The 26197-nt window shown below is 44.1% G+C and overlaps 1 protein-coding gene across 2 annotated transcripts; it reads left to right on the top strand.

Annotated features, from left to right (window-relative positions):
• The first annotated feature begins 303 nt into the window (after positions 1-303).
• ACP6 (acid phosphatase 6, lysophosphatidic) lies at positions 304-25962 on the top strand. 2 transcript variants are annotated; one of them, XM_046683920.1, is made up of 10 exons: positions 304-978; positions 7792-7920; positions 8038-8168; positions 8508-8587; positions 11388-11475; positions 20056-20188; positions 21061-21161; positions 23342-23437; positions 24921-25086; positions 25766-25962. In XM_046683920.1, the coding sequence occupies exons 1-10, from the start codon at positions 760-762 to the stop codon at positions 25907-25909; spliced, it is 1287 nt and encodes a 428-aa protein (XP_046539876.1). In that variant the 5' UTR covers positions 304-759; the 3' UTR covers positions 25910-25962. The 2 variants fall into 2 exon arrangements, with proteins under 2 accessions (XP_046539876.1, XP_046539877.1); XM_046683921.1 differs by lacking the exon at positions 7792-7920.
• Positions 25963-26197: the final 235 nt, after the last annotated feature.

The following is a 26197-nucleotide window of genomic DNA, read 5'->3' on the forward strand; positions in this document are numbered from 1 at the left end:
AGGAAGTCTTCTATACTCCCCTCCACTACCCAATTCCACCCCTGTCCTCACGTCTCCCACCCTATCGGCCGGGCTAGCTTGTTGACTCACTCCCACTACACTGCCCACCCAAGCCCCGGTGACTTTGACGAGCTGGGCCTGAGAGCTGAGGCTCACTGCCGGGGGCGGGGAAACGCCGCCCGGTGAGGACGCCCCCGCCGCGCGCAGCCTTCTGGGAATTGTAGTTCTCGCAACTCAGAGCCTCCGGACAGGCGTCACCTCGGGACTCGTTTTCCCGTGCCCCTTTGCGCGAGTCCAGTTGGGACAGGTCCATGGGTGGGTAAGGAGGTTGGTGGCAGCTTGCCTGTAGAAAAGCGGAATCGATTGTCTGTGTTAGTGGAATCACTGCCGCCGAGGAATTTAAGGCTGATTCCTGTCCTTTCAAGAGTGCTAGAGGCCAAACTTGGAATACACGTTTAAGGTTCCCGGGAGACAGAAAGATAAGGAGCTGAGCTGCCCCGGCCCAGTCTGCAACAGGAGCGGCCAACCCCTACCTGGGTGAAAACTTACAAGGAGTCTTCGCTGCTCCCACCTCCGCTTCTTCCCCCACGCTCCCACTTGGGGTCCCCCTCAGGGCTAGAGTCGCAGCGGTCCCAGCTTGTTGGGGCGCTCGGTGTGCGCGCCCGCCGATTCCTGGGAACTTGGAGCTGTCGCTGAGCCCCGGTGCCAGCGGAGAGCTTGTGTTCGCCTCCTGCAGCCTCACCCCAAGGGGCTTCCACCATGATCACCGGTGTCTTCAGCGTGCGCACGTGGGCCCCGGTGGGCGTCTTGACTTCGCTGGCGTACTGTCTCCACCAGCGGCGGGTGGCCCTGGCCGAGCTGCAGCGGGGGAACGGCCAGCATCCCGTCGACCGAAGCCTCCTGGAGTTGAAAATGGTGCAGGTTGTGTTTCGGCACGGGGCGCGGAGTCCTCTCAAGCCTCTCCCTCGGAAGGAGCAGGTGAGGTCGGCCCGGGCCGGGGCTGATGGTGCGAGGACCATGTGGCCAACCAGTGGGGGCCAGGAGCTTCGCCCCAACACACGCCTTTGGAATTTTTACCCTTACGAAGCGGAGTTCGGGCTGGGTCCAGACTAAGTGAAAACAGCAGTAGCCAGTTCCTCCCTCGGCTCTTGAGTAGAGGTGCTGGCCTGGCACCTCCCGACCCCCCTCGGACCCTCAGGGTGCAGGGCAGCCGGGAACTTCCAGTTGCACTCTGATGGCTGCGGGATAGCGCAGCCAGTAGTACTGCCCTACTTACCCTGCATAGAAATCGCCTAGGAATCTTGTTAAAATAGGTATGGGGTAGGGCCTGAGATTCAGCACTTCCGACAGATATTTGAGTGAACTTGAGTATAAGCGTGTAGTGAGTTTCTGTGTGACCGTTTTGAAGGTTGTCAGAGTTGCAGGGACCTTTGTGACAGGAACCACCCTAACTGGGATCACAGTGGATAACAGAGGTCAAGGCCTTTGGAGACAGGTTTTACAGCGGCTTTCTCAGGGTTTGCTGGAGACCATCTGAGCTCCCTTGAGGGCTTTTTGGTAAATGTGCTGTATCTTGGGGCTCTCCTTTTTCTATTTTGGGTTTCTAAACCTACTGTGGAATGGATTTGAAGTAGGAAAAGATTAAAAATTGGCTAGTCTGGTGCCTATAATATCTTAAAAATCTACCTGATTTCGTCAGAATAACTATGATTAAAGCACAAATAATTAGTTTTTAAATTGATTACCCTTCTTGGACTTGATTCTTGGGGAGATCTAGTGAAGATCTATTGCCTTTCATGGCAGTCAGGCCTGTGATTGAAGAACTGGCTTCCTAGTGAAGATGAATAGGCAGGCCGAAGGCCCCAGGCTCCCAGGTGTCACACTTACTTGTGGAGTACTTTTGCGTTGTTGATCCTGCAAGATGGTGTTCGGGCAGGTCCAACAGGGTGTCCAAGTCTGATGTTAGACATACTCTTTATGATCATACTTGCTTTCCAGAATCCCTCAGGGTTGTGTTTACACATTGTACAACTGCAAACCCAGTTTTTAAAGCTGGCCACACGTGAAAGCAAACCTTTAAAGCACTTCCCACATAAGTAGATAAAATCTGGCAGATTTCTAGTTAGCCTTTCTTTATGGCTTTACCACTTTCTGTTTGGTTCTGGAATTTCTTTTCTTTCTCTCTCTCTCTCCTCCTCCTCCTCCCTTCTTCCCTTTCTTTCTTTTTGATGCTTTGATCTTTTTTCAATCCCTTACTTTGCCTTTTTGTGTTAGGTCTCTAAATTTTTCTTATGGTTTTATAGATAGTCTGTCTCTTGTGCACTCTCCCTTCTTCTCCACTTATTCTTGTTACAGAAAGGCTGGGAAATAACATATAGAAATAGAAGACTTGTGTTAAACACAAAGTTAACTAGTGGTAGCAGAGAATGAAAGTTTGAATGTCTAGGCGTGGATCTCGTATGTACAGTATATGTACCCCCTGAAGGACCTAGAAAAAGATTTAGTTCCTTAGGATTTTCTCCTAAGCCAGTGGGTGTGTGATGGGTATCTTCTGCTTTTATGTTGGAAGAGGCAGTTGTAGCTCAGGTAGAAGGCCAGCTTCATTCATCCTTTGTCGGTGTAGCCACAGAATAAATGAAGCATCCGAGTGCATGGCTTCACTTTGCAGTTAGGGAAGGCACATTACCTCTCCTGCCTGTTCACATTCTCCAGACCTTAGGCAGATGCATTAAACATCTTTGGTTATCTTGTATAAAGTCTTGTGCATAGAAGCCAGGGGTAGAACCAACTTTCTTTCGATTTAGGCTATGAGTGAGTGTCATTGACCTGTAGCTTGCTTCTGGATATTCTCTCTCAGGGTTTCTTTTCAAGATCCAATTGGATAGAGGTTGTTATTGGGATTTTCCAGTCTTCCTGGTTCTGCTATTAATTATAGTCAGAAGGGACTATCTGGCAACAATTCTAAAGTTAAAATTGTCTTTGGTAGATGTTTCCAGACTTCTGACTGTTTACAGATGAACATATGTGACAAGTCACTTCATTCAGTTATCTCACAAATTCTTGGGAGGTAGCATGTCTAGGACTAGATGTTTTATTGAGTTGTTTTCTTATGGCTTGAATGGCTGTTGACTTAACCTGTCTTCCTAAAAGTATTGTATGTGTGCTCTGGAAATGAAACTCTGGAACTTAATTGGCCATTTTTTCTGATCATTAGATTAGCTCCAAGTATACTTTCAAAAGGTGAATTTGGCCCTGCTTTCAGATTTCCCTCAGCTCTGCTCCAGACAGTGGCAAGAGTGTCCCTAACCCAGGCACATTCCTCAGTTTTTATAAAATAAAGTCCAACACATCCCAGCTCCACTGTTGATTAAGGCATTTGGGTCAGTATTTATTTGATAATGTAGACAAGCTGGGAAGCATAATGTCAGTCTCATTGTTGCTTAATACCTATCCGAAGCTCAGCTAAGAGAAGCACTGCATGAAGGATGTGCCAGTCAGTCCATTTTTTCCTCTGGAGCAGTAGTTCTTAACCTTGGCAGGATGTCGAACTCAACTGGGGAGCTTTAAAAAACAGTGATGCCTGCTTCTCCCTCCCAGAGATTCTGATTTGGCCCAGAGCATCCAGACGTAGTAAAAGCTTCTCTGGTGAAGCTTTAGAATTATCTGGACTACATAATATTAAAAGAGTTGAGGCCCCGCCCAGGAGATCCAGATGTGATTAGCTCAGGATGGGGCTCAGGCATTGCTAACTTTTAAAAACTATCCCAGTGATGCCAGTGTGCTGCCAAGGGGTAACACCATTGCTTTATTCTAAAATCTACACCTGGAAGGTTTTTGTTTACGTGTATGTAGATTTTTTTTTTTACCTGGAATATAGCATATTGATCCCAGTATGGTATTGTCTTTGCAGGAATGCGCTTTGGTGAGATGCTATCATTCTGTGTTGAGGAAACTGTGAGAAATAATCCCAACAATCCCACAGCACTCATTGCTGTGACTGCTGAAAAGATGTTCATTAGGTTACTCTATCCTCTTTATGAGGACCCTTGGGAGGAATTTGTCTATTAGCACTTGAAATGATGTGCTTCTCCAGAACAGTTGGCTAGCTTTTCTCTTTAAGCTTGTCTAGCTGATCAAGTTTCTCATTTTACATAAAAGCCGGAAAGCTTAGTGCTGAATCTTTGGCCCACCTACGATGGATCTTCATCGTGTGCATGCTGTATCCATTTTTTTTGTCCCTGTACTCGTTTGCTTTTGTCTTTCTTGCATATTTTGAGTTGGTTGTCTTACTATGTTTGAGGTATTGCTATCATCTACGTTAAGTTAGTTCTTGAAAATGGGGTATAAATAAATAAGTAAAATTAGTAAGTTAGTCTTTGCCACTAACTTGGAAGCCCAAGAGCAGGAACGAGAATGAGAGTGTGTATGTGGGGTGGACACCACGTATGGAACTGATGTATCATCCATTCTTGGAAATCTGGAAAGGCGTTCTCTAGACTTGACATGACTTTCAGGAGTCATCTCCTGGGAAACACCAAAGATCCTCTCTGGGTGAATGTGCCTAACGGGGAGATTTCTTAGTGAGGCTGAACAGGCCCTGTGGGGGTGCCAGGACCCGTGATATACATTGGACTTACCGGGATGGGTAATTCGGTCTCAGCTGTAAGGGAGTTTACAGTGTGGTGAAGGAGAGAGATAAACCAGATTCCAGTGATGAGAATATGCTGGGAGTGCTAGGGACACAAAGGATGTATCTCAGACTTAAAATATCCAAAACTGAAGTCAGCTTGTCAACTGTTCTTCTGTTCTGGTTGTAGTTTTAGTCAAGGAGTACCTTCATTGCCCTTGTCACCTAAGGCACCCAGGCTCAAAATCAAACTGATCTTTTTTCCTTTTCTTCCTTGTTTAACCTACCATCATAGCCCCCAAATAAAGCTTTTCTCTGCTCACTTGCCATGTGTGACTCAAATGTCTTGCATCTATCCCTTCTCTTCCTACTGCTTTAGATGAGGCCTTAGGCTCTCTCATCTCCTCTCTTGCAATTATCTTGAAACTGGCTTTTCTGCTTCTAGTCTCCCATTCCGGTTGTGAGCTATACTGCTGGCTTTCAGACTATTGTGTGGAGCCTGTGGGCTAGGGGGCTGCTGAGTGGCTGGGGCTCTGGATTCCCATTCCTACTTCAACTAGAGAAACTCCAGTTTTTGCTTTTATATATAGAAATCAAAAGTTAAACTCTACTTGGTATTTGCTAATTAAAAAGTTTGAAAACTGCTCCCAGGTTGAGGCAAACCACTACTTTTCTATATATATTCTTCCCCATCTCTGCTTTGCTCAAGCTTTCTACCTATTTTTGGAATTCTGAATACCACCTTCTCTTCTTACCTACGTCTTACTCTCAAGTCCAGGTCTTTGCTTGTCTGAATCCTATTCATTTCAAATGCCATTCCTTCCGTGAAACTCCCTGAATCCTCAGCCAGAAAAGAAGCTCTGTCCTGCCTTTGAACTACTACGGCCTTCATCTGGGTTCTGGTAGCACATAATTTCTATTTTACTACTGCTGTCATTTACATTCATAGCTTGCTGTCTCTAATCTGAAAACCTGGAAATGGCAGGGTCATGTTATCTCGATCTTGGTATCCTCCACAAGATCTGGCAGTTGTTGGAGCTATTAATTGCACCTACTGTGTGCCAGGCTCTTTGCTGGGCAATCAAAATGCAGACCAAAATGGTCACTAGTGGACGACCCAGTCTCTGTTCTTAGGAAGCTAAGGCTACTTAGCAGGACAGACTAGTAAAGGAGCTCTTCTAACACATTTTGGTAAAGGCCACCAGAAAGAGCTACCAAGGCTGCTGTGAGAGTACAGGGCCATGGTCACGGCTTCTGGGGACATTTAAGCTGAGTCTTGTAGAATGGGCAGAAGTCTTACCAGATGAAATGGGAAAGAAAATTACAGGTAGAAGAAACATGAGGTTGAAAGATGAGGAGTTGTGAGGATGATGCTATCGGAAACAAAGTTGTGTGGCTAGAGAGGAAGTGTATAGGGCAGGGAAGAAATGGTGAAGAGAGGGAGGGAAGCAGGGTCCGTCATGCAGCTGTGAGCCCTTGCAGAGTTTTATACAGGGAAGTTATAGGATCAGAACTTTGAAAAATGGAGCAATGACGAAAAGATTGTAGGAGAAGGTCTCTGCTCTGAATAACCAATCTTCTGTTATCAGTTGCTGCAGCACCAGTCGGGGAGAGGCTCAAATATTGGAGACTGGGTACAGGTGGGACTGAGACGATGTCTTTTGAGAAAATGGAGTGCTTCCTCTGTGAAAAGAGAAGCTGGGACTCCCAGTGGCACTCTCCTGGGATATTTCTTGGAGGGGTCGAGGTAAATACAATGACATGTGATATAGTAGGTTTTCAGATGTTAGTTTTAAAACAAAATGAAGTAGGGGGAAATTGAGTTCAATGTTGTTCTTTTGATTGTAGGTGATATATAGGAATTCACATAGGAAGACAACCACTGAAAGCTGGAGTGGTCACTGATGGGCAAGTAAGACTTGAGCTATCATTGACCCTTGGAGAGAAGTTGCATGGGCAACTAGGGACAGGAGTCCCTCCAAGCAAGGGAAGCAAGCCGAAAGAAGATGTAGAGGAAGCAGTGGGCATGGTCTGGTCTGAGGAGGGGAGGAGAGAGGTATAGTGGCAGTACAGCTGGGACAGACATTCGGCCAAGGTGTAGAAATCCTGAAAGTGCAGATGCTTATCTCTTGAAACGTTAGGGAAAAGCTATTAATATGAAGAAAGTGGCTTAGCAAGATTAATCGGGTGGTTATGTATGTATGGATTGTGGGGGTGGAAGGGAGGGAGTCTGTCATAGGCTTTTGCCTGAGGTAATAAGGTTTTATACCCGGACAGTAAGATAAAAGAGGTGACTTTTGAGGAGTGACTTTTTTTCTAGCCAGTGATCAACAGGGTTTAGTGTGGGGATGGTGGAGCAGTGAGGAGAGTCAGAGGTTTGAGTTTTGGTGCCTAGGAGAATTGTGGTAGCACTAAGAGAGACAAAATAAGTTGGGAAGAGGAGCTGGTATGTGGGATTAGAAGAAAAGAGTTTTGTTTTTAAAACTGAAGTCATCACATCTGACTCAATGAACGTATAAGAATTTTATGGCAATTGGAGCTGTGAGACCGATGGCTACTTGTGATGTTTTGAAAACCATTACAGTTTTCAAAACTGTTGGAGCAGGAGCCAGATTGCAAGGAGTCAAGGAAGGTGGTGAGAAAGTGAAGCTTTCTTAGAGGGTAGCTTTTTTTTTGTTTGAGAAATTGGATGAAAGGAAAGGAAATATGTAGCAATTGCAAGGGACATTAAGTAGAGTCCTTAAAGAGGGGCCATAGAACCCTGCAGGTTGATTCCTTAAAAATTCTTGCAAGTATATGGTCACTGAGATTATATTATATTATATTATATTATATTATATTATATTATATATTATATTATATTAATTCATTCATTCATTCACTCACCAAGTATTTGCATGCCAGGCATTCTGGCCTCTTCTCCCTTTTACTTCAGTCTGGGCTTAGTGCCAGAGCGGCCTCTTAACAGTGAGTACTAGTGTAGCGATAATGGGACTGGAGCTAAGGACACCTGGAATAATAAATCACAATCTTTTCTTCCCTTAATTGGAGCTCGAGTTAAAGTTTCTTTCCTTCCTTTCCATGTGTTCTGAGTGCTCCTGGATATTAATGCTGTAAGTTTCAAGAACCTTTTAAACAATGTGTTGTTTTTGTGGTCACAACAGGTAGAGTGGAACCCCCAGCTATTAGAAGTCCCACCCCAAACTCAGTTTGATTACACTGTCACCAGTCTAGCTGGGGGCCCGAAACCACAGTCTCCTTTTGACTCTGAATACCATAAGACGGTACTGAAGGTGAGCAATGCTTTCCTGCTCCGGGAAGCCCACTGCAAAGCATTGATGGATTTCTCTGGGATGAGGTTAGCAGGCTGTGAGGCGTTTTCATTCTTCTTTCTTTCTCCTGCTCCTCAGGGGGGCATGTTTGCTGGACAGCTGACTAACGTGGGCATGCGGCAGATGTTTGCCCTGGGAGAGAGGCTGAGGAAGAACTATGTGGAGGACATCCCCTTTCTTTCGCCAACCTTCAACCCACAGGAGGTCTTGTGAGTCACTTGAAAAAGGGATGTTTCACCCAATTTAAGGTCTTAAGCATGAGAAAACCTGTTTTGACCCCCAAGCTGGTTCCCACTCTCACCCAAGGTAGTTTGGGGCAGTTAACCTTATATAATAGGCTCCTGTGAAGAGGTGATCATTGGAGGTCACATTTGTTGGCTTTGGGGTCCCTTGGGGCAGCCATCCCACAGAGAGGGAAAGGGTTCTTCCCAGCCTCATAGCTCCCCTTTTGTAGCCTTAAAAGCCTCCCAGCTGCTCTGTGGAATAAGATAGAGTATATTATTAAATTTTTCTTTTATGAGTGTCTCTATCTTTTTGTTTTTTTCCAGTGTTCGTTCTACTAATATATATCGGAATCTGGAGTCTACTCGGTGTTTGCTGGCTGGACTTTTCCAGTGTCAGAAAGAAGGTTCAAGTTTGACTCTAAAAGTCAGCCCCTGTCTCTGAGGAACTTTTCCTTCTTACTTCCAAAGCCCCCATCTCTCTCTTTCTCGGTGCCTGTTCCCTTGTCTCTCTTCTCCTGCACATGTGGCTTCCATGGTGTACCCACTCTACTGGGCCCCTCCCTGTCTGGCCTTCTGCTGCCCTTGCCAGCCTGACCTCCACGTCTGCAGCAGTGCCTCAGCTGCTCTGGTGTGCCTCTGGCTCCTGACTTCTCCTCGTAAGCTTTTACACAAACTGCATGAGGCAGCCCTAGCCAGGTCTTGAACAATATTCTGGGCTTTTTGCTTAGGTAAGACACTGCTGAAAAGGAAGGAGGGCAGGAAGAACACTTACCTGAGACCCAGGCCTGATGCTAGTATTCTGGTCTTGGTGATAACCTATGGCATGACCCAGATTTCTGTTCAACCTTTCCTAGTTGAGAAAGCCTGTTGGGTTTAGGTTTTGACGTATTCAGCCAGTGAATGCTGGCAACTGGTGGTTCCCAACATTTTCACCACTAAGGACGCCATTTATTATTTTCCCTCATGGATCCCGTGTATTGAGGGCCTTTGACTATCAAATGAAGCTGCATTTTGTCATTTGTAACTGATTTAAATTTACATTTAATTGCCAGTCTGAGTTTCAGATCATCATGACCTCACCAATATTAAAATACCAAAATGGTGCCATAAGGCAAAACTTCTTGTTATTTTGTGTAGCTTCTTTAGCAGTATCTCAAATGGATATAAAATTTCCATCGGGCTTTAAAAAAATATGTAAAATAATAGAAACCTCCAGGCCAGAGGAGGCTGGTCTTGCTCCCAGCTGGGTTGGGTACTACTGCTCATTCTGGCTGAAGTTGGCTGCTGAACACAAACAGTGTGTGTCTCAGAAACATAGAGCAAAGAGAGTGCGCGGCCCTTTTACTTCTTGGGAGCCCCTCAGCTTAGGAATAATCCACAATGCATGGCCTTCTGAAAGCTCTTCAGTTGCTCAGCTTCTAAAAGGCAAATGTCCTCTTCTCAGAAACACCAAAAGTAGGACTAAAGTAGGAAAGATCTACAGGCAGGTCTCAGACTGAGTCCCCCCCCAGGTTTCCAGCAAGGAAGGAAGTGGTATCATCACCAGCCTCTGGGGTGGCTGTCTGGGTGGCAGCTCCCTGCACCAGACCCAGATGTCCCGGGACTCCAATTTGACTTCTCTCACAGCTACATCCATACCTTGCTCCGTATCAAGGGACTTGAATAGACCAATTAAGTCTACAAGGTGCTACTTTTAATGGAAGTGGTGCAACTTTGGGATATTGTTTTAGGAGTAAAATCCTAGAGAAGTCCCAGAGGGTTATATATAAGCTACAGAGAGTCAGGCTGTGAAGGGAAGCTGGAGGTTGTTGGTCTGTACCTTTTGGTCAGACATTCATTCAACGTATATTTGATTGCTGACTCAAATGTGCCTTATTTATCATGAACTGAAGTTCAATATTCAGACACCAATGTCAAACACCAGATAGGAATTATTATGTGTTATATTAAAGGTTTAAATCATAGTTTTTGTTATTCTAACATTTAAAGGACTTACTATGCCCCAAACATTGTTCTAAGAGTTTGGCATATATTAAGTTGTTTAATTCTTGTAATAACCCTGTGAGGTAGGTAACATTATCCCCAGTTTTAAGATGAGAGAACTAAGGCACAGAGAAGCTAAGTGACTTTCTCAGGGACACAAAGCTGGTAAGTGGTTGAGCGGGATTCAAACACTAGCAGTCTGGTTTCAGAATCCATACCCTTCACTGTATGCTCTACTGCTTCTCAGAGGACGTGTATATCTGGAGAGGGCCCCAGATCATTTGACCAACAAAGTGTGTCTGAATTCTGATATTCTAGGAAAGTTACCATAGGCTACTTTTAAAGTCCTGGAGTTTTGACTATCAATAATTTATTTGGGAATAATAGCTCTTTGGGGCTTAGACTGACTTAATCACTCCCCAAATTGACCTCGGTGAGTCCCAAAGAGCTGCCGATGAGAGCTGTTTCTTTTGCCATCAGAGAAGATCAGGATTGGGCTGTGTATAACGGGAAGCTGCCACCAGTCCTTGGCATCTCTGGCACAGAGCAGAGCATGGGAAGGTGTTAGAAGCCCTCGCTGGGCATTGATGGGAGGGGACAAAGGTACTTGTGAGCTCTGAGCAGTAGTAAGCTGCTGCAGGGTTAAAAGAAACACTGTAGTCTAATCTTTGGTTCCTGGCAGTTCAGCTGGAAGCCTGGCTTTCATTTTGGGCAAGGCTTTGGGGTCTGAGAGGATTTGTGGTCCTGTGGTCACCCTTCTTAGGTTCTCACGTGATAAGTCATCATCTTGGCCCATAGGATTGGACTTTGGGAAGCAAGAAAGTCACCTAGTTCTGATAAAGTCAGGGACAGCCCATTTTTTATTAGAATGCTGAAATGCTGGTGGTGCCTTGAGGCGGGGATGTTTTGGAATGGGTCAGGGAAGTGCCAGTCTGATCCAGGTCTGTACTTCCTGTAGTCTATATGTGGCCCAATAGGAGGGGTTGTGCTGGACAGAACAAGGCTGCTACTTGGTTTCTCCATTTCTCAGACCACAGGAGAGCTCCTCTTAGCAAGGCCAGGGCATGTTCAAGGCATTCACTGTCCTTAAGGAGTAACTTCGATGATCTGCCTCCTGGAATAGCTCTATCTGTATAGACAAGGGTAAAAATAAGGGGGTAGAGATGATGGGAAGAACAAGCTGAAGCCTCTTCCTGCCTGTGCTTCCCACCTTTCTTCCAGGGCCCATCATCATCCACACTGATGAAGCAAGCTCTGAAGTCTTGTACCCCAACTACCAAAACTGCTGGAGCCTGCAGGAGAGGACCAGGTAACTGCCCTGGGTTCTTGCTCATCAGTGGGGGACAGATAGCCTTTTACCACGTTTGCTGGCAGGACTCTGCCTGAACTCAGGGCCTGCCCAGGCTTACCATGCTGGTGGATAAGGGATGGGAGGGATTGCGTTACACTCAGGTCTGACGTCAGCTGTCCAGGAAGTGAAGAAGCTCTTGCTCGCAGTGGCAGGCTCATAGTGAAGGCACAGGAAGCCTGGGAAGAGCCACACGCTGGGCTGGAGAGATGGTATATACAGCCATGAGTGGGCTTTGCCATTTACAAAGCATTATCCTCTCAACATCCTGGGCTTTCAGATGGGGCAGATGAAGAAACTGACAGGTTAAATAAAAGATGGTTGAACCAGTCATTGAACTGCAAGTCCAGATGGGCAAGCAGAAGAAGACACAGATTTCCCTTCTCTTACCGATATGCTGCCCTGTAGGATAGGTTGATTTGGACTGATGGCACTTTTCAGTTTTCAGGTATTTCTGGGCGGCACTAAGACGATATAGTATGTGTTCCACAGAAGAAAGAGAATGCTGTTTTCAAGCAGACCTGGGCCATACTTGCATTGTTTTTTTATTTTTTATTTATTTTTTTATTGTGGTAACATTGATTTATAACATGATATAAATTTTGGGTGTACATCATTGTATTTCGAGTTCTGTCTAGATTACAACATGTTCACCACCTAAAGACTAATTACAGTCTATCACCATACACTTGTGCCTAATCACCCCTTTTACCCTCCTCCCTCCCTGCTTCCCCTCTGGTAAGTGCCAATCCAATCTCTGTCTCTATTTGTTTATTTGTTGTTGTTTTTATCTTCTATTTATGAATGAGATCATACAGTATTTGAGTTTCTCCCTTTGACTTATTTGGCTTAGCATAATTCCCTCAAGGTCTATTCATGTTGTCGCGTATGGCCAGATTTCATCCTTTTTTATGGCTGAGTAGTATTCTGTTGTGTATATAAACCACATCTTCTCTATCCATTCGTCCCTTGATGGGCACCTAGGTTGCTTCCAAGTCTTGGCTATTGTAAATAATGCTACAGAGAATGTAGGGGTGCATGTATCTTTATGCATTTGTGTTTTCATGTTCTTTTTTTTTTTAAAGACTAAGGTAAGTATCATCTTTTTAAAGATTGGCACCTGAGCTAACAACTGTTGCCAATCTTTTTTTTTTTCCTGCTTTTTCTCCCCAAATCCCCCCAGTACATAGTAGTATATTTTAGTTGTGGGTCCTTCTAGTTGTGGCATGTGGGACGCCACCTCAGCATGGCCTGATGAGTGGTGCCATGTCCGTGCCCAGCGATCTGAAACAGCGAAACCCTATGCTGCCAAAGTGGAGTGTGCGAACTTAACCATTTGGCCACAGGTCCAGCCCATCATGTTCTTTAAATAAGTATCCAGCAGTGGAATAGCTGGATCATATGGTAGTTCTATTCTTAATTTTTTGAGGAATCTCCATACTGTTTTCCATAGTGGCTGCACCAGTTTGCACTCCCACCAACAATGTATGAGAGTTCCCTTTTTCCCACGTCCTTTCCAAAACTTATTATTTCCTGTCTGGTTAATTATAGCCATTCTGACGGGCATGAGGTCATATCTCACTGTAGTTTTGATTTGCATTTCCCTGATAATTAGTGATGTTGAAGATCTTTTCATGTGCCTGTTGGCCATCTGTGTATCTTTTGTGGAGAAATCTCTGTTCAAATCTTTTGCCCATTTTTTAATTGGGTTCTTAGTTTTTTTTGTTGTTGAGATGTTTGAGTTCTTTATATATTTTGGATATTAACCCCTTATCAGATGTAGTTTGCAAATATCTTCTCCCTATTGTTAGGGTGTCTTTTCATTTTGTTGATGGTTTCCTTTGCTATGCAGAAGCTTTTTAGTTTGATGTAGTCCCATTTGTTTATTTTTTCTATTGTTTCCCTTGCCCAGTCAGACATGGTACTTGAAAATATGCTGTTAAGACTGACTCTGCCTATGTTTTCTTCTAGAAGTTTCATGGTTTCAGGTCTTACATTCAAGTCTTTAATCCATTTTGAGTTAATTTTTGTGTATGGTGTAAGCTAATGCTCTATTTTCATTCTTTGGCATGTGGCTGTCCAGTTTTCCCAACACCGTTTATTGAAGAGATTTTCTCTTCTCCATTGTATATTCTTGGCTGTCTTGTTGAAGATTAGCTGTCCATAGATATGTGGGTTTATTTCTGGGCTCTTGATTCTGTTCCATTTATCTATGTGTCCGTTTTTGTTCCAGTACCATGCTCTTTTGATTACTGTAGCTTTGTAGTATATTTTGAAATCAGGGAGTGTGCTACCTCCAGCTTTATTCTTTTTTCTCAGGATTCCTTTGGTTATTCAGGGTCTTTTGTTGTTCCATGTAAATTTTAGGATTCTCTGTTCTCTTTCTGTGAAAAATGTTGTTGGAACTTTGATAGGGATCGTATTGAATCTGTAGATTGCTTTAGGGAATTATGGATATTTTAACTGTTAGTTCTTCCAATGCAAGAGCATAGAATATCTTTCCATTTCTTTTTGTCTTCTATTTCTTTCAACAGTGTTTTTTCATTTTCAGTGTACAGGTCTTTCACCTCTTTGGTTAAATTTATTCCTAGGTACTTTATTCCTTTTGTTGCAGTTTTACATGGGATTGTATTCTTAATTTCTCTTTCTCCTACTTTGTTGATAGTGTATAGAAATGCAGCTGATTTTTGTATGTTGATTTTGTATCCTGCAACTTTACCATATTCATTTATTATTGCTAAAAGTTTTTTGGTGGATTCTTTAGTGTTTTCTATATATGAAATCATGTCATCTGCTATTAATGACAGGTTCACTTCTTCCTTTCCAATGTGGATCCCTTTTATTTCTTTTTCTTGCCTGATTGCTCTGGCTAGGACTTCCAATACTATGTTAAATAAGAGTGGTGAAAGTGGGCATCCTTGTCTGGTTCCTGTTCTTAGAAGGATAGGTTTCAGTTTTTCTCCATTGAGAATGATATTAGCTGTGGGTTTGTCATATGTGGGCCTTTATTATGTTGAGGTACTTTCCTTCTATACTCATTTTATTCAGGGTTTTTATCATAAATGGATGCTGTATCTTGTCAAATGCTTTCTCTGCATCTGTTGAGACGATCATGTGATTTTTATTCTTCATTTTGTTAATGTGGTGTATCACGTTCATTGATTTGTGGATATTGAACCATCCCTGCATCCATGGAATAAATCCCACTTGATCATATGTGTATGATCTTTTTAATGTATTCGATTTGCTGGTATTTTGTTGAGGATTTTTGATCGATGTTCACCAGTGATATTGGCCTGTAATTTTCTTTTTTTGTGTTGTCCATTTCTGGTTTTGGTATCAGGGTAATGTTGGCTTTGTAGAATGAGTAAGGAAGCTTCCCATCTTCTTCACTTTTTTGGAAGAGTTTGAGAACAATAGGTATTAAGTATTCTTTGATTGTTCGGTAGAATTCAGCAGGGAAGCCATCTGGTCCTGGACTTTTATTTTTTGGGAGGTTTTTGTTTACTCTTTCAATCTCCTTACTGGTGATTGGTCTATTCAAATTTTTTATTTCTTCTTGATTGAGTTTTGGAAAGTTGTATGATTCTAAGAATTTATCCATTTCTTCTAGATTACCAATTTGTTGGCATACAGCTTTCTGTAGTCTCTTATAATCATTTGTATTTCTGAGGTGTCCATCATAATTTCTCCTCTTTCTAAAGATTGGCACCTGAGCTAACACTGTTGCCATTCTTCTTTTTTTTTTCTTTTCCCCAGAGTCCCCCAGTACATAGTTATATATTCTAGTTGTATGTCCTTCTGGCTCTGCTGTGTGGCACACTGCCTTAGCATGGCTTAATGAGCAGTGCTAGGTGTGTGACCAGGATCCAACTGGGGAAACCCTGGGCCACCAAAGCAGAGCATGTGAACTCAACCACTCGGCCATGGATTGGACCCCAATTTCTCCTCTTTTATTTCTGATTTATTTATTGAGCCTTCTCTTTTTCTTGGTGAATCTAGCTAAAGACTTGTCCATTTTGTTTATCTTTTCAAAGAATCAGCTCTTAGTTTCGTTGATTTTATTCTATGTTTTTTTAGTCACTATTTCATTTATTTCTGCTCTGATTTTTATTATTTCCTTCCTTCGACTGATTTTGGACTTTGTTTGTTCTTCTTTTTCCATTTCCTTTAGGTGCACTGTTAAATTATTTAGTCGAGATATTCTTGTTTGTTGAGGCCTATATTGCTGTAAACTTCCCTCTTAGAACCACTTTTGCTGTATCCCATAAATTTTGGCATGTCGTATTTTGATTTTCATTTGTCTCCAGGTATTTTTTGATTTCTCCTTTGATCTCTTCGTTGACCCAGTCGTTGTTCAGTAGCATTTTGTTTAATTGCCACTTATTTGTGGCTTTTCCAGTTTTCTTCCTGTAGTTGATTTCTAGTCATACATTTATGGTCATAAAAGATGCTTGGTATTATTCTAATCTTCTTAAATTTATTGAGACTTTTTTTGTGGTCTAACATGTGATCTATCCTGGAGAATGTTCCATGTGCATTTGAAAAGAATGTGTGTTCTACAGTTTTTGAATGGAATGTTCTGTATATCTCTTAAGTCCAGCTGATCTAATGTGTCATTTAAGGCCAATGTTTCCTCTTCTGTTTGGATGATCTATCCATTGGTGTAAGTAGAGTGTTAAGGTCTCCTACTATTATTGTGTTGCTGTCTATTTCTCCTTTTGTCTGTTAATAATTGCTTTATATATTTAAGTGGTCCTGTGTTGGGTGCATATTTACAAGTGGTATATCCTCTTGTTGGATTGTTCACTTTATCATTATGTAGTGCCCTTCTTTGTCTCTTGTTACAGTTTTTGTTTTAAAGTCTATTTTGTCTCCTATAAGTATTGCTACCCCAGCTTTCTTTTCATTGTCATTTGCATAGAGTATCTTTTTCCATCCCTTCACTTTCAGTTTGTGAGTGTAGGTCTGAAGTGTGTCTTGTATGCAGCATATATATCGGTCTTTGTTTTTTTTATCCAGTCGGCCACCCTGTGCCTTTTAATTGGAGCATTTAGTCCGTTGATGTTTAAAGTAGCTGTTGAGGGGCCGGCCCATGGCCAAGTGGTTAAGTTCGTGCACTCAGCTTCAGTGGCCCAGGATTTTTCCGGTTCGAATCCTGGTTGTGGACATGGCACTGCTCATCAGGCCATGCTGGGGCAGCGTCCCACGTGCCACAACTGGAAGGACTCACAACTAAAAATACACAGCTATGTACTGGGGGGCTTTGGGGAGAAAAAGAAAAAAATAAAATCTTTAAAGTAGCTATTGACAAGAATGTACTTATTACCATTTTGTTACTTTTTTCTGGGTGTTTTACTAGTTCTTCTCTGTTCCTTTCTTCTTCTCCTGCTTTCTCCCCTTGTGGTTTGGTGGCTTTCTTTACTATTATGTTTGGGTTCCTTTCTGTTAATTTTTTGTGTATTTATTATAGGTTCCTGGTTTGTGATTACCATGAGGTACACATATATTAACCTATGTATACAGCAATCTATATTAAGTTGATGGTCTCTTTAGTTTGACTTCTTGCTAAAAGCTCTACTCTTTTACTCCCCTCTTCCCACATTTTATGTTTTTGATATCATATCTCACCTCTTTGTGTGTGTGTGTGTATCTGTTACCCTTTTATCATGGAAATAGATAATTTTAGTATTTTTGTCTTTTGACCTTCATATTAGCTTCATAGATGGTTGATCTGCTACCTATATTGTATATTTGCCTTTACCAGTGATTTTATTGCTTTTTTTTCTTTGGATAATTTTTTTATTCCTATTTGTGGTCTTCTCTTTTCCACTTAAGTAAGTCCCTTTAGCATTTCTTGTAAAGCTAGCTTCTTGGTGATAAACTCCTTTAGTTTTTGCTTTTCTGGGAAACTCTTTATCTTTCCTTGCATTCTTAATGATAACCTTGCTGGGTAGAGTATTCTTGGCTGTAAGTTTTTTCCTTTCAGCGCTTTAAATATATTGTGCCACTCCCTTCTAGCTGTAGGGTTTCTGCTGAGAAGTCAGTTGATAGCCTTATGGGGTTTACTTTGTGTGTAGCTTGTTGCCTTTCTCATGCGCCTTTTAGGATTCTCTCTTTATCTTTAATTCTTGACATTTTAATTATAATGTGTCTTGGTTTGAGCCTCTTTGGGTTTATCTTGTTTGGCACTCTCTGTGCTTCCTGTACCTGGATGTCTGTTTCCTTCCTTAGATTAGGAAATTTTTCAGCTATTATTTCTTCAAATAGACTCTCTGCCCCTTTGCCTCTCTCTTCTCCTTCTGGGACACCTATAACATGAATGTTAGTGTGCTTGATGTTGTCCCAGAGGACCCTTAGACTGTCCTCATTCTTTTTAATTCCTTTATCTGTTCAGCTTGGGTGATTTCCTCTAGTCTTTCCTCCAGCTCGCTGATCCATTCTTCTGTATCATCTACTCTGATGATACTATTGAGTCCCTTTAGTGAATTTTTCATTTCCATTATTGTTTTCTTCATTTCTGATTGGTTCTTTTTTATATTTTCCAATTCTTTGTTAAGTTCTTACTGAGTTCATCCATTCTCCTTCCAAGATCAGTGAGCATCTTTATGACTATTTGTTTGAATTCTTGGTCAGGTAGATTGTTTATTTCTGTTTCATTTAGTTCTTTTTCTGGGGTTTTGTCCCATTCCTTACTTGGAACGTATTCCTTTGTCTCCTCATTTTGCCTCTTTCTGTGTGCTTCTATCTGTGTATTGTGTAGGTCAGCTACATCTCCCAATCTTGGAGAGGTGGCCTTATGTAAGAGAAGACTTATGAGGCCAGCAGTGTGCTTCCCTCTTGTCACCAGTTCCAAATGTTCCAGGATTGTCCCCTGTGTGCACTGTGTGTGCTTCTGTTATGGCAGGGTTGTTCTTGCTGCAGGTGCCCAGGGAGGCTAGGCTGTTCCCCTGGCTGGCTTGTCGTAATGCTTAGCTGCATGTGGCTGCTATTGTCACGTCAGTCACTTTATCAGGCATGGGGAGCCCCAGAAAAGTTGGCTGCAAGGTCTAATAGCACATTCCTGTTGCAGTTTTTCTGTTAAGTGAGTAGGCCCCCAGCATAGCTGGTTGCTAGGCTTGGGGACTTACAATTGCTGTAGGACTCCAGTCTGCAAGGCTGTTGCCAGTCCTCTCAGGGTTTCAGCTGAGTGGGGCCAGTCCCCAGGCATGGGAGCACCCAATTGTTTCAGGCCTTGGAATATGTGGCCAATCCCCTATGCAGCTATTTGAGAAGCACAAATCTGCTGCAGCTGTCAGACCCTACTGTCAGCAGGGCAATGCACTCCGTCAACACAGTCCTGCCCTGTGCACGCACCCCAACCCACTGAAGTGGATCCAGTCACTCCACTGCAGAGGCCCCACACACTCCACCAATATGGGCCTGCCCCGCATACATACCTTGCCTCACAGAGGCAGACCCATTCACCTGGTTGCTGAGGTTCCAGGCACCCCACCTATGCAGGCCCACAAGTTGCCCCAGGGCTTGCTGTTGGATGGGGCCAGTCCCTAGGGCAGGCTGCCTGCCCGGGCTGACCTGGATTAAATCAGTGCTCCAGTGGGTAGGGCAGATCCCTGGGCTAACAGGCCAGGGGAAAAACTCCCATGGTGTCTGCCAGTGTCTGTGTCAGCAAGCCTATAGTAGGTCACAATAATGGCTGCCACCAATGTCTCAGTCCTTGGAGAGGTCTCACCTCTCACTGAGATGTGCCCAGAGCTTATCAAGTGAGTCTCTTTTCACCAAAGGACTGTGCAGCTTTCTTTCTGGTGATTTCAGGTTGCTTTCCGAAATGGGTGAATTTGTGCATGGGCCCTTTAAGAGCAGGCTTTTTTTTTCCCCTTGTTGTCCCAGAACTTTTCTGGGCGTATTCCTCGTTGTTAATAGGCAGCAAAGCCAGGTATTATGACAGTTGTCTCAGTTGTGCTGATTCCAAAAGCTGCTTATTATGGATCTTCCCTGCTGAGGTCCCCTGCTTCTTCAGGGAAGGTTTCATACTGTAAGGTTGCTCCTGGTCAGCCGTGAAGCATCACACCTCAAAGGTGGCTTTTTTGTCTCTCCAGAAAGGAATTTCTGCTTCTTCCACCTCAGTCAGCACTGTCCCTTGGTGTCAGGGTTCTTTTTTATCCAGTTTCACTTCTCTCTTAAGGGTAATTGTTCCAAGAGTTGTTGTAAATTTGTTGTGTCTGTGGGAGGAGGTGAGTTCAGAGTCCACCTACGCCACCATCCTCATCGTTTTTGTTATAATAGAAGAAAAGGCTAAAGTGGGATTTGGAAAATCCAGGCTTTTATCCTAGCCCTGGTACTTGCTAACTTACTTTTACAAATCGTTGGACCTCATAGAGCCTTAGTTTACTCATTTGTAGAAGGAGAATAATACCAGCTAACCTCAATGAGTTGTTGTTGGGGATTAAATAAGATCCCAAATGGGGATTGAATGAGATACACTTGGTAAACTGTTCATGACTATACAATCTAAGAGATTACTTTTTATTTTTTTGCCAGAGACCGGAAGCAGACTGCCTCTTTGCAGCCAGGAATCTCAGAGGATTTGAAAAGGGTGAAGGAGGGGATGGGTATTGCCAGTACTGATGGAGTGGACTTCCTCAACCTCCTTGACAACATGGCTGCTGAGCAGGTGTGATGACTGTCCTCCTCCATCCAGCCCTGGAGGTGGGGGAGCCTGGGACAGGCACCTGGATGGGCTGGCTCCTGAATTAGAACTAGGTGGAGGGAAGTGGGTGGAGGCCTCCTAGTTTGGAGGCAGCTGTGATAGGACTTGTAGATGGAATGGACATAAGAACTGAGGAACAGGGAATAGTTGAGGAGGACTCCTCACTTGGTTCTGAGCACAGACATTTAACTCTAGATCAGAGTTTCTTGAAGCACGTTCCCCAGATTATCCGTGATATGAGTGTGTGTGTTATGGGCACGTAGAAGTGGGGTAGGTGATGGATAGGGAAGGATTGCTATCTACCAGACCACACAACGGGAAATGCTTCTCTAGATTCAGAAATCAGACACTCGGAGGCAGTATAGCCGGGATCCTCCCTTCTCCTGTGAAGGTAACATTGTGCCCTGAAGGCAGAAATTCACCTTGTATTTATGTGTAAAACAGGTTTAAGGTTATAAGACAAGAGTTTATATATAGTATTTATATGCCATACTTTTTAGAAATCATTTTGGGGAAAAATGAAGGCCAAGTATAAATTTATGAATTTCTTGTATTTTATTCATTTTTTTTTTTTTACGGTTAAAAAAGGTACAAATGTTTTTCATTTTGGAGTAGATGGGGATCCATCAGAAAGGGAGGAAAAACAGTTTCTTTTTTTTTCTGGGCTGTCAGATCTCTAGGAATAGCTTCAGAAGGGCCGTGGGGACATAGCTTTTTGAACGGTTAAGGCTCTCCCCAGGAGAAGGCAGGCCCCTGAAGGCTCCGTGGAAGCTGATTAGCTGCCAGGCTCAGTGAATGAGAAGCCTGTCCTTCTAAATGTACCATGGCCCTTTCAGGTGCATGGCCTCCCGAGCTGCCCCACATTGAAGAGATTTTCACAGATGATTGAACAGAGAGCTGTGGACACAGCCTTGTACATCCTGCAGAGGGAAGACAGGTGAGGGGCCTCCTCAGCTGCCGGCATAAAGTCATGCTTGGTCAGGCTCCCAGTGTGTGGGGAAAGGGGTTCATCAGGCCTGCTCCCACCTGCCAGCTGGCATCTCTGTGTGTGCAGAGTCTGACATCACCCCATTCTGCTGGCCGACTGAATGGGCTCGGCCCCAGGTCCTCATGCTTCTGGAGCTGGAACTGGTGACCTAGTGTTTCCGTTCACTGTTACACAGAACCAGGAGCCACCACTCGACTGAGTTTCTCTTAATTGCTGACCTTTTCCTTTTGCTTTAAGTTTCAAAGGATTTGGGTGGGAGAGCTGAAGGAAGAATAATTATTGGTGACTTTATTCATCATGTTACAATTTTCAAATCAGTTTCACATTCTTGCTGTGAGGTAGGCGTCCTTATCCCTAACAGGGTCCAAGGCCTGGCTTCATAGATGAAGAAACTAGGCCTGAGAGATGTGAGCTCCCTTGCCTAGGCTCAGCTAGTCAGTAGTAGAGCCAGGACCTGGACTCAGAGCTTCTGACTGTCAAGCCTATGTTTTCTCCATTTTACTGGCACTTAAGCTCTGTTTAGAAGGCCTGCTTCCTGACTACCAGAATGGAGAGTTTCTCTCTTACCACATTTCAAAAAACACCTTTTTCTGATTGGTTAAGAATATTCTTACACCTATTCTGCACTCAGAATAGGTGACTTGGTAGAGGAGGACATGGGCAGTAGAGGAACAATCCTGGGAAAGATGAGTGGGAGGAAAAAGCAGCTAACATTTCAAGAATTTGCAGTCTGTTGCGTAAAGAGCCTCTGACTGCTTTTCTCCCCCTCAGACTCAGTGTGTCCACTTGTGCACTTGCCTGGAGCATCAGGAAGGCTCCAGCCATGCCCCTCAGCTTGCTGCCACTCCCTGTGATTTGCCACCTTTCCTCATCTGTTCCAGAAGTGGCCCCACCAGACCTAAATTGTCACTCACTGCCCTCACCTCCATTAACATGAACACACACACATTTAGTAAATATTCTAGGTTTTGTGGCCCATGCATTATCTGTTGCAACTACTCATCTCTGCCTGTGTAGCATGAAAGCAGCCATAGACAATGTGCAAACAAATGGGCACAGCTGTATTGCAATAAAACTTTATTTACAAAAACAAGCAAGTGGGTTGGATTTGGCCCATGGCCATAGTTTGCTTTCTCCTGGTGTAAAACATTTTAAATAAGAACTGATCCATCCTCCTTTCCATTCCAATTAGCCCTGGTTTTATAAAACTGATATTTCTTTGAGGACAAATGGTTGCAACCTCATAATGCCATCTAACTTGGCTTGGCCAGCACACATTCTTCTAGAAAGTGTATTGTATACAGTATTGGTTGCCTATTCCTCATCCATTGCTTCAATGTTCCTTGATTTATAAAGGTGGCCATTTACTCAGTCCATGAATGAGGATTGGTCTAAGCCAATGATGGCAACTCCATTCCCTTTTGTCAGTGATTGAGTTCTGGGAGAGGTTTTTTTTTTCTCTTTGATAAAAAGTGAGAGGCACCAGAACCAACCCTTTTTGCCACTTACTGGCCCCCATCTTTCTGCGTCGTTTACTACTCTGAGATGACATGCTTCAAGTTGCAGTAGCCACCTTGTGATCATGAGGTGACCAGCCTGAGAATGAAAGGGGTGGAGCCACAGCACCAAGCCTGCAAGCAGTACCACTGAACTTCTTGTTAAATCAAATAAATAAGAAATGTCCTTATGGTCTAAACTCCAAAGAAGGAGGGCTGGCACATAGGAAGCATAGTTTAGGGTGTTGTTCCTTGGGGTCGCTTTTCTAAGGGCCTTCTGGAATTCTTGGAAACCATTCCACCCTGTCCTTCCCAGCTTTGTTCTTTGATTCCTGAAAGCCTACTTCTTCATGACTTATCCTGGTTACCACTCCCTCAGCCCCTCCCATCTCAGCTGTGTTCATAGCAGGTTTATATCCTGGTGCGTTTGTTGGAAGTCTGGGCACAGGGAACCCTCAAACTTGAGGCAGCACCATTTATCTCGTTCCTGCCTGTTGCTCTCCTTCATGCATTATTTCTCTTTTTCTTAGCTCTGTCTCATTGAGCTCCTGAGGTCCTAGGGGGCAGAACCAGCCTGCATCCTTTGTGTGCCAGTTGCCTGCTGGGGGCTTAAATGTTGTTTACTTGCCACAGGGAAAGTCTTCAGATGGCAGTAGGCCCATTCCTCCATATCCTGGAGAACAACCTGCTGAAAGTCGTGGACCCTGCCACTCCATCCAGGAAGACCAGGTACCTGGCCCAGCAACTTGGCTTTGTGTCGCTGAGGGCAGTAGGGAGCCTCTGGCTGCAAGGAGGGAACCCAGGTTTTAGGGGGTCAAGAACCAGGCTGTCACTGACTGAAGGTAGATAGTCAAGAGGCCATGAGTCCCAAAGATATTCACAACATGTTTACCTTTCTTCCTGCCACACCTGTCCTACCATGTTTTGAAATTTTTATTTTAGCAAAAAAGAACCCTAAATTTATTTTTTCGCTTTTTTACTAATTGAGCATGTGTCACACAGAGTAGCTTATTATGATATCACACTGATTTGATATTATAATAGCCCAAAACAAAGATAATTGCTTAATAGATTGTTTAGTTTGACCACCTTCATTGCATGCATAGAGGGTATGATATCCACTAGGCATTTAGAAATGTTGGAAGTAGCTCACGAGCCTCCATTGCCGCTTTTGTAGAGCCTGGACCCCAGGTGAGGGACCACACATTCGGAATGTTGCGTGTCCTAGGCACTTGCTAAACAATGTGTGGTCTGCAGATGAGCAGCCTCACCATCACCTTGGGGCTTGTTACATTCTCCGGCTCCTGCCTGACCTACTGACTCAGAATCTGCATTTTAACAAGATCCCCAGGGGATCTGTACACACTCTAATATTGGAGAAGCACCGTTGTAGGCCACCTTCTTGAGAGAGAGACATTGTACATAGCTAGAAACTGACAGTGACTGTGGGAAAGATAGGGGACAGTGAGTTGAAAGAGGAACATTTAGGAACTTTGGGCCAAGATTTATGATAGCAAATCATGCGAATGCCCTTCTCCGTCCCTCGCAGTACCTGCAATGACAGTATGTTTCTTGCTGGCCTTTGTCACCTTGCCCCTTTTGGCCTTGTATCTGTGTATACAAATAGAATCCTTGATCTTTCCCAAGAGATAGATACAGGAGTCAGGCAGATACAGATTCAAATGGCACCTTTATCACTGATTACAGCCATTTGGAGAATGTGTTGAGGGCCAAACAGGCTTATTGATATTCCTTTGAAATGAACTTAATTGTCCCAAACCGCAAGCTTCTGCAACAAGGAGGAGAGCTTGCTCTACTAAACTGATCACATGGCTGAGAGTAGGGAGAACATTTGCCAAAGGCAGGCAGGTCCCAAAGGGAGAAGAGAGGTAGGGCCTCAGCCACACATGCTCAGTTTCTTCTTCGAAGCTCACCAGGAGAGGAGAGAGTAGGTGGGTGGGCAAGTGAGTGGGAAGGAGGGGGCCAGGAGAGCTACTCCAATGGGGATCCTTCCTCGTGAAAACATGGGGAGTGGGAATAAGGGTTCTCCCCACGGTCTACTTCAAAGGAATTTTATACCAGGCTCAACTGATCTCTAGATGTCACCTGGTTTCCGAGGCAGGTATTGTTCCTTACTCAAAGGAGGCAGGCAGTATCCTGGCCTCCAGAGTCCTGAAGTGAAGAATTGTGGAGAACTGTTTCCTCCTTGCAGAAAGCTGTACCTCTATGCAGTTCATGATGTGACCCTCATGCCTCTCTTAATGGTCCTGGGGATTTTTGACCACAAGTGGCCCCCGTTTGCTGTAGATCTGACCATAGAACTCTACCAGCACCACGAATCCAAGGAGTGGTTTGTGCAGCTCTATTACCATGGGAAGGTAAGACCTGTGAGGGGGGATTGGCGGGTGGCTAGGCACCCTTACCCCAACCCCACCCACCTGGTTTAGCACCAGTTTTCCCACCTTAGGCCCAGCGGAGTCTCCATTGGTACAGTCAACTCTCTCAATCTCATAGGCAAACTCACAGCTGTGACCCAGGGGTAAGGCAGAACTTGGCATATAGTGGCAGACTGAGACAGGGGCCTTATCCGTGTACTGTTACAGACTTCTAGGAATAGGACCACCCTCCTCTTCTCCTGAGTGTCTCTGCCAGGATATAACATGCTGACTGTGAGGCTTGTTTTGAAAATTAATGATGTTGTCTCCAGGAGGTGACATGTGCTGTCAGCACTCTTGTTGCCTTGGCTGCTTCCCCAGTTTGCTGTCCAGGGCAGATGCCAGAGCACTCCCCAAGGATTAGGCTATTAGCCCTCCCCACTCAGGGGTGTAACTTGACTGTATCTTCCCAGTCAAGTCAACAAACAGTTCTTGAGTGACTTTTACAAGCAGGGCATAGTGCTCTTATTCTGCAAGCTGATGGGGAGTGGGGCCATCCTGGCTGTTGTATATGTGAATGCATATACCATTGGGTCAGAGCCTCTCAGACCTCTTCTTGGCACAGCTGAAAACAGCAGGACGGGGTCCTCAGTGGCCCTGCTGAGTTATGTCTTTTCCGCAGGAGCAAGTGCCGAGAGGTTGTCCTGACCAGCTCTGTCCGCTGAACAAATTCTTGAACACCATGTCAGTTTACACCTTAAGCCCAGAAAAATACCACACACTCTGCTCTCAAGCACGAGAGTTGGAACTTCGAGATGGAGAGTGACTGATTTATACAAACAGGATGTGTTGATTTTTAAATAAAATGCCTTTACACAATGCCTCCAGCTGTTGTGTTTGGGGAAGGCCGGACCAAGGCTAAATGTGCTTTAACATAAAGTAAGGATATTTCCTTCCTGTAGGTATATTATAGTCTCTTCTTGAAAGGAAAAGAGGTGTAATGTTAAGACCAAAGGGGTATTTCCTTTGTGGAAATATCTGTTGCTTGATTTCCGTAGCCAGAAGCATCTGCCTATGACACAGGCTGGGGACATCGTGAGCCTGAAGAATTTGT

Source organism: Equus quagga, chromosome 13 (genome assembly GCF_021613505.1).
Source record: "Equus quagga isolate Etosha38 chromosome 13, UCLA_HA_Equagga_1.0, whole genome shotgun sequence".
Lineage (NCBI taxonomy): Eukaryota > Metazoa > Chordata > Mammalia > Perissodactyla > Equidae > Equus > Equus quagga.

Excerpts from the sequence above, each read along its gene's own strand:
- ACP6 (XM_046683920.1), top strand. The coding sequence starts at position 760 with ATGATCACCGGTGTCTTCAGCGTGCGCACGTGGGCCCCGGTGGGCGTC. Across the intron at positions 979-7,791 it reads CTCTCCCTCGGAAGGAGCAG|GTAGAGTGGAACCCCCAGCT; the intron begins GTGAGGTCGGCC and ends TGGTCACAACAG. Across the intron at positions 25,087-25,765 it reads AGCTCTATTACCATGGGAAG|GAGCAAGTGCCGAGAGGTTG; the intron begins GTAAGACCTGTG and ends TCTTTTCCGCAG.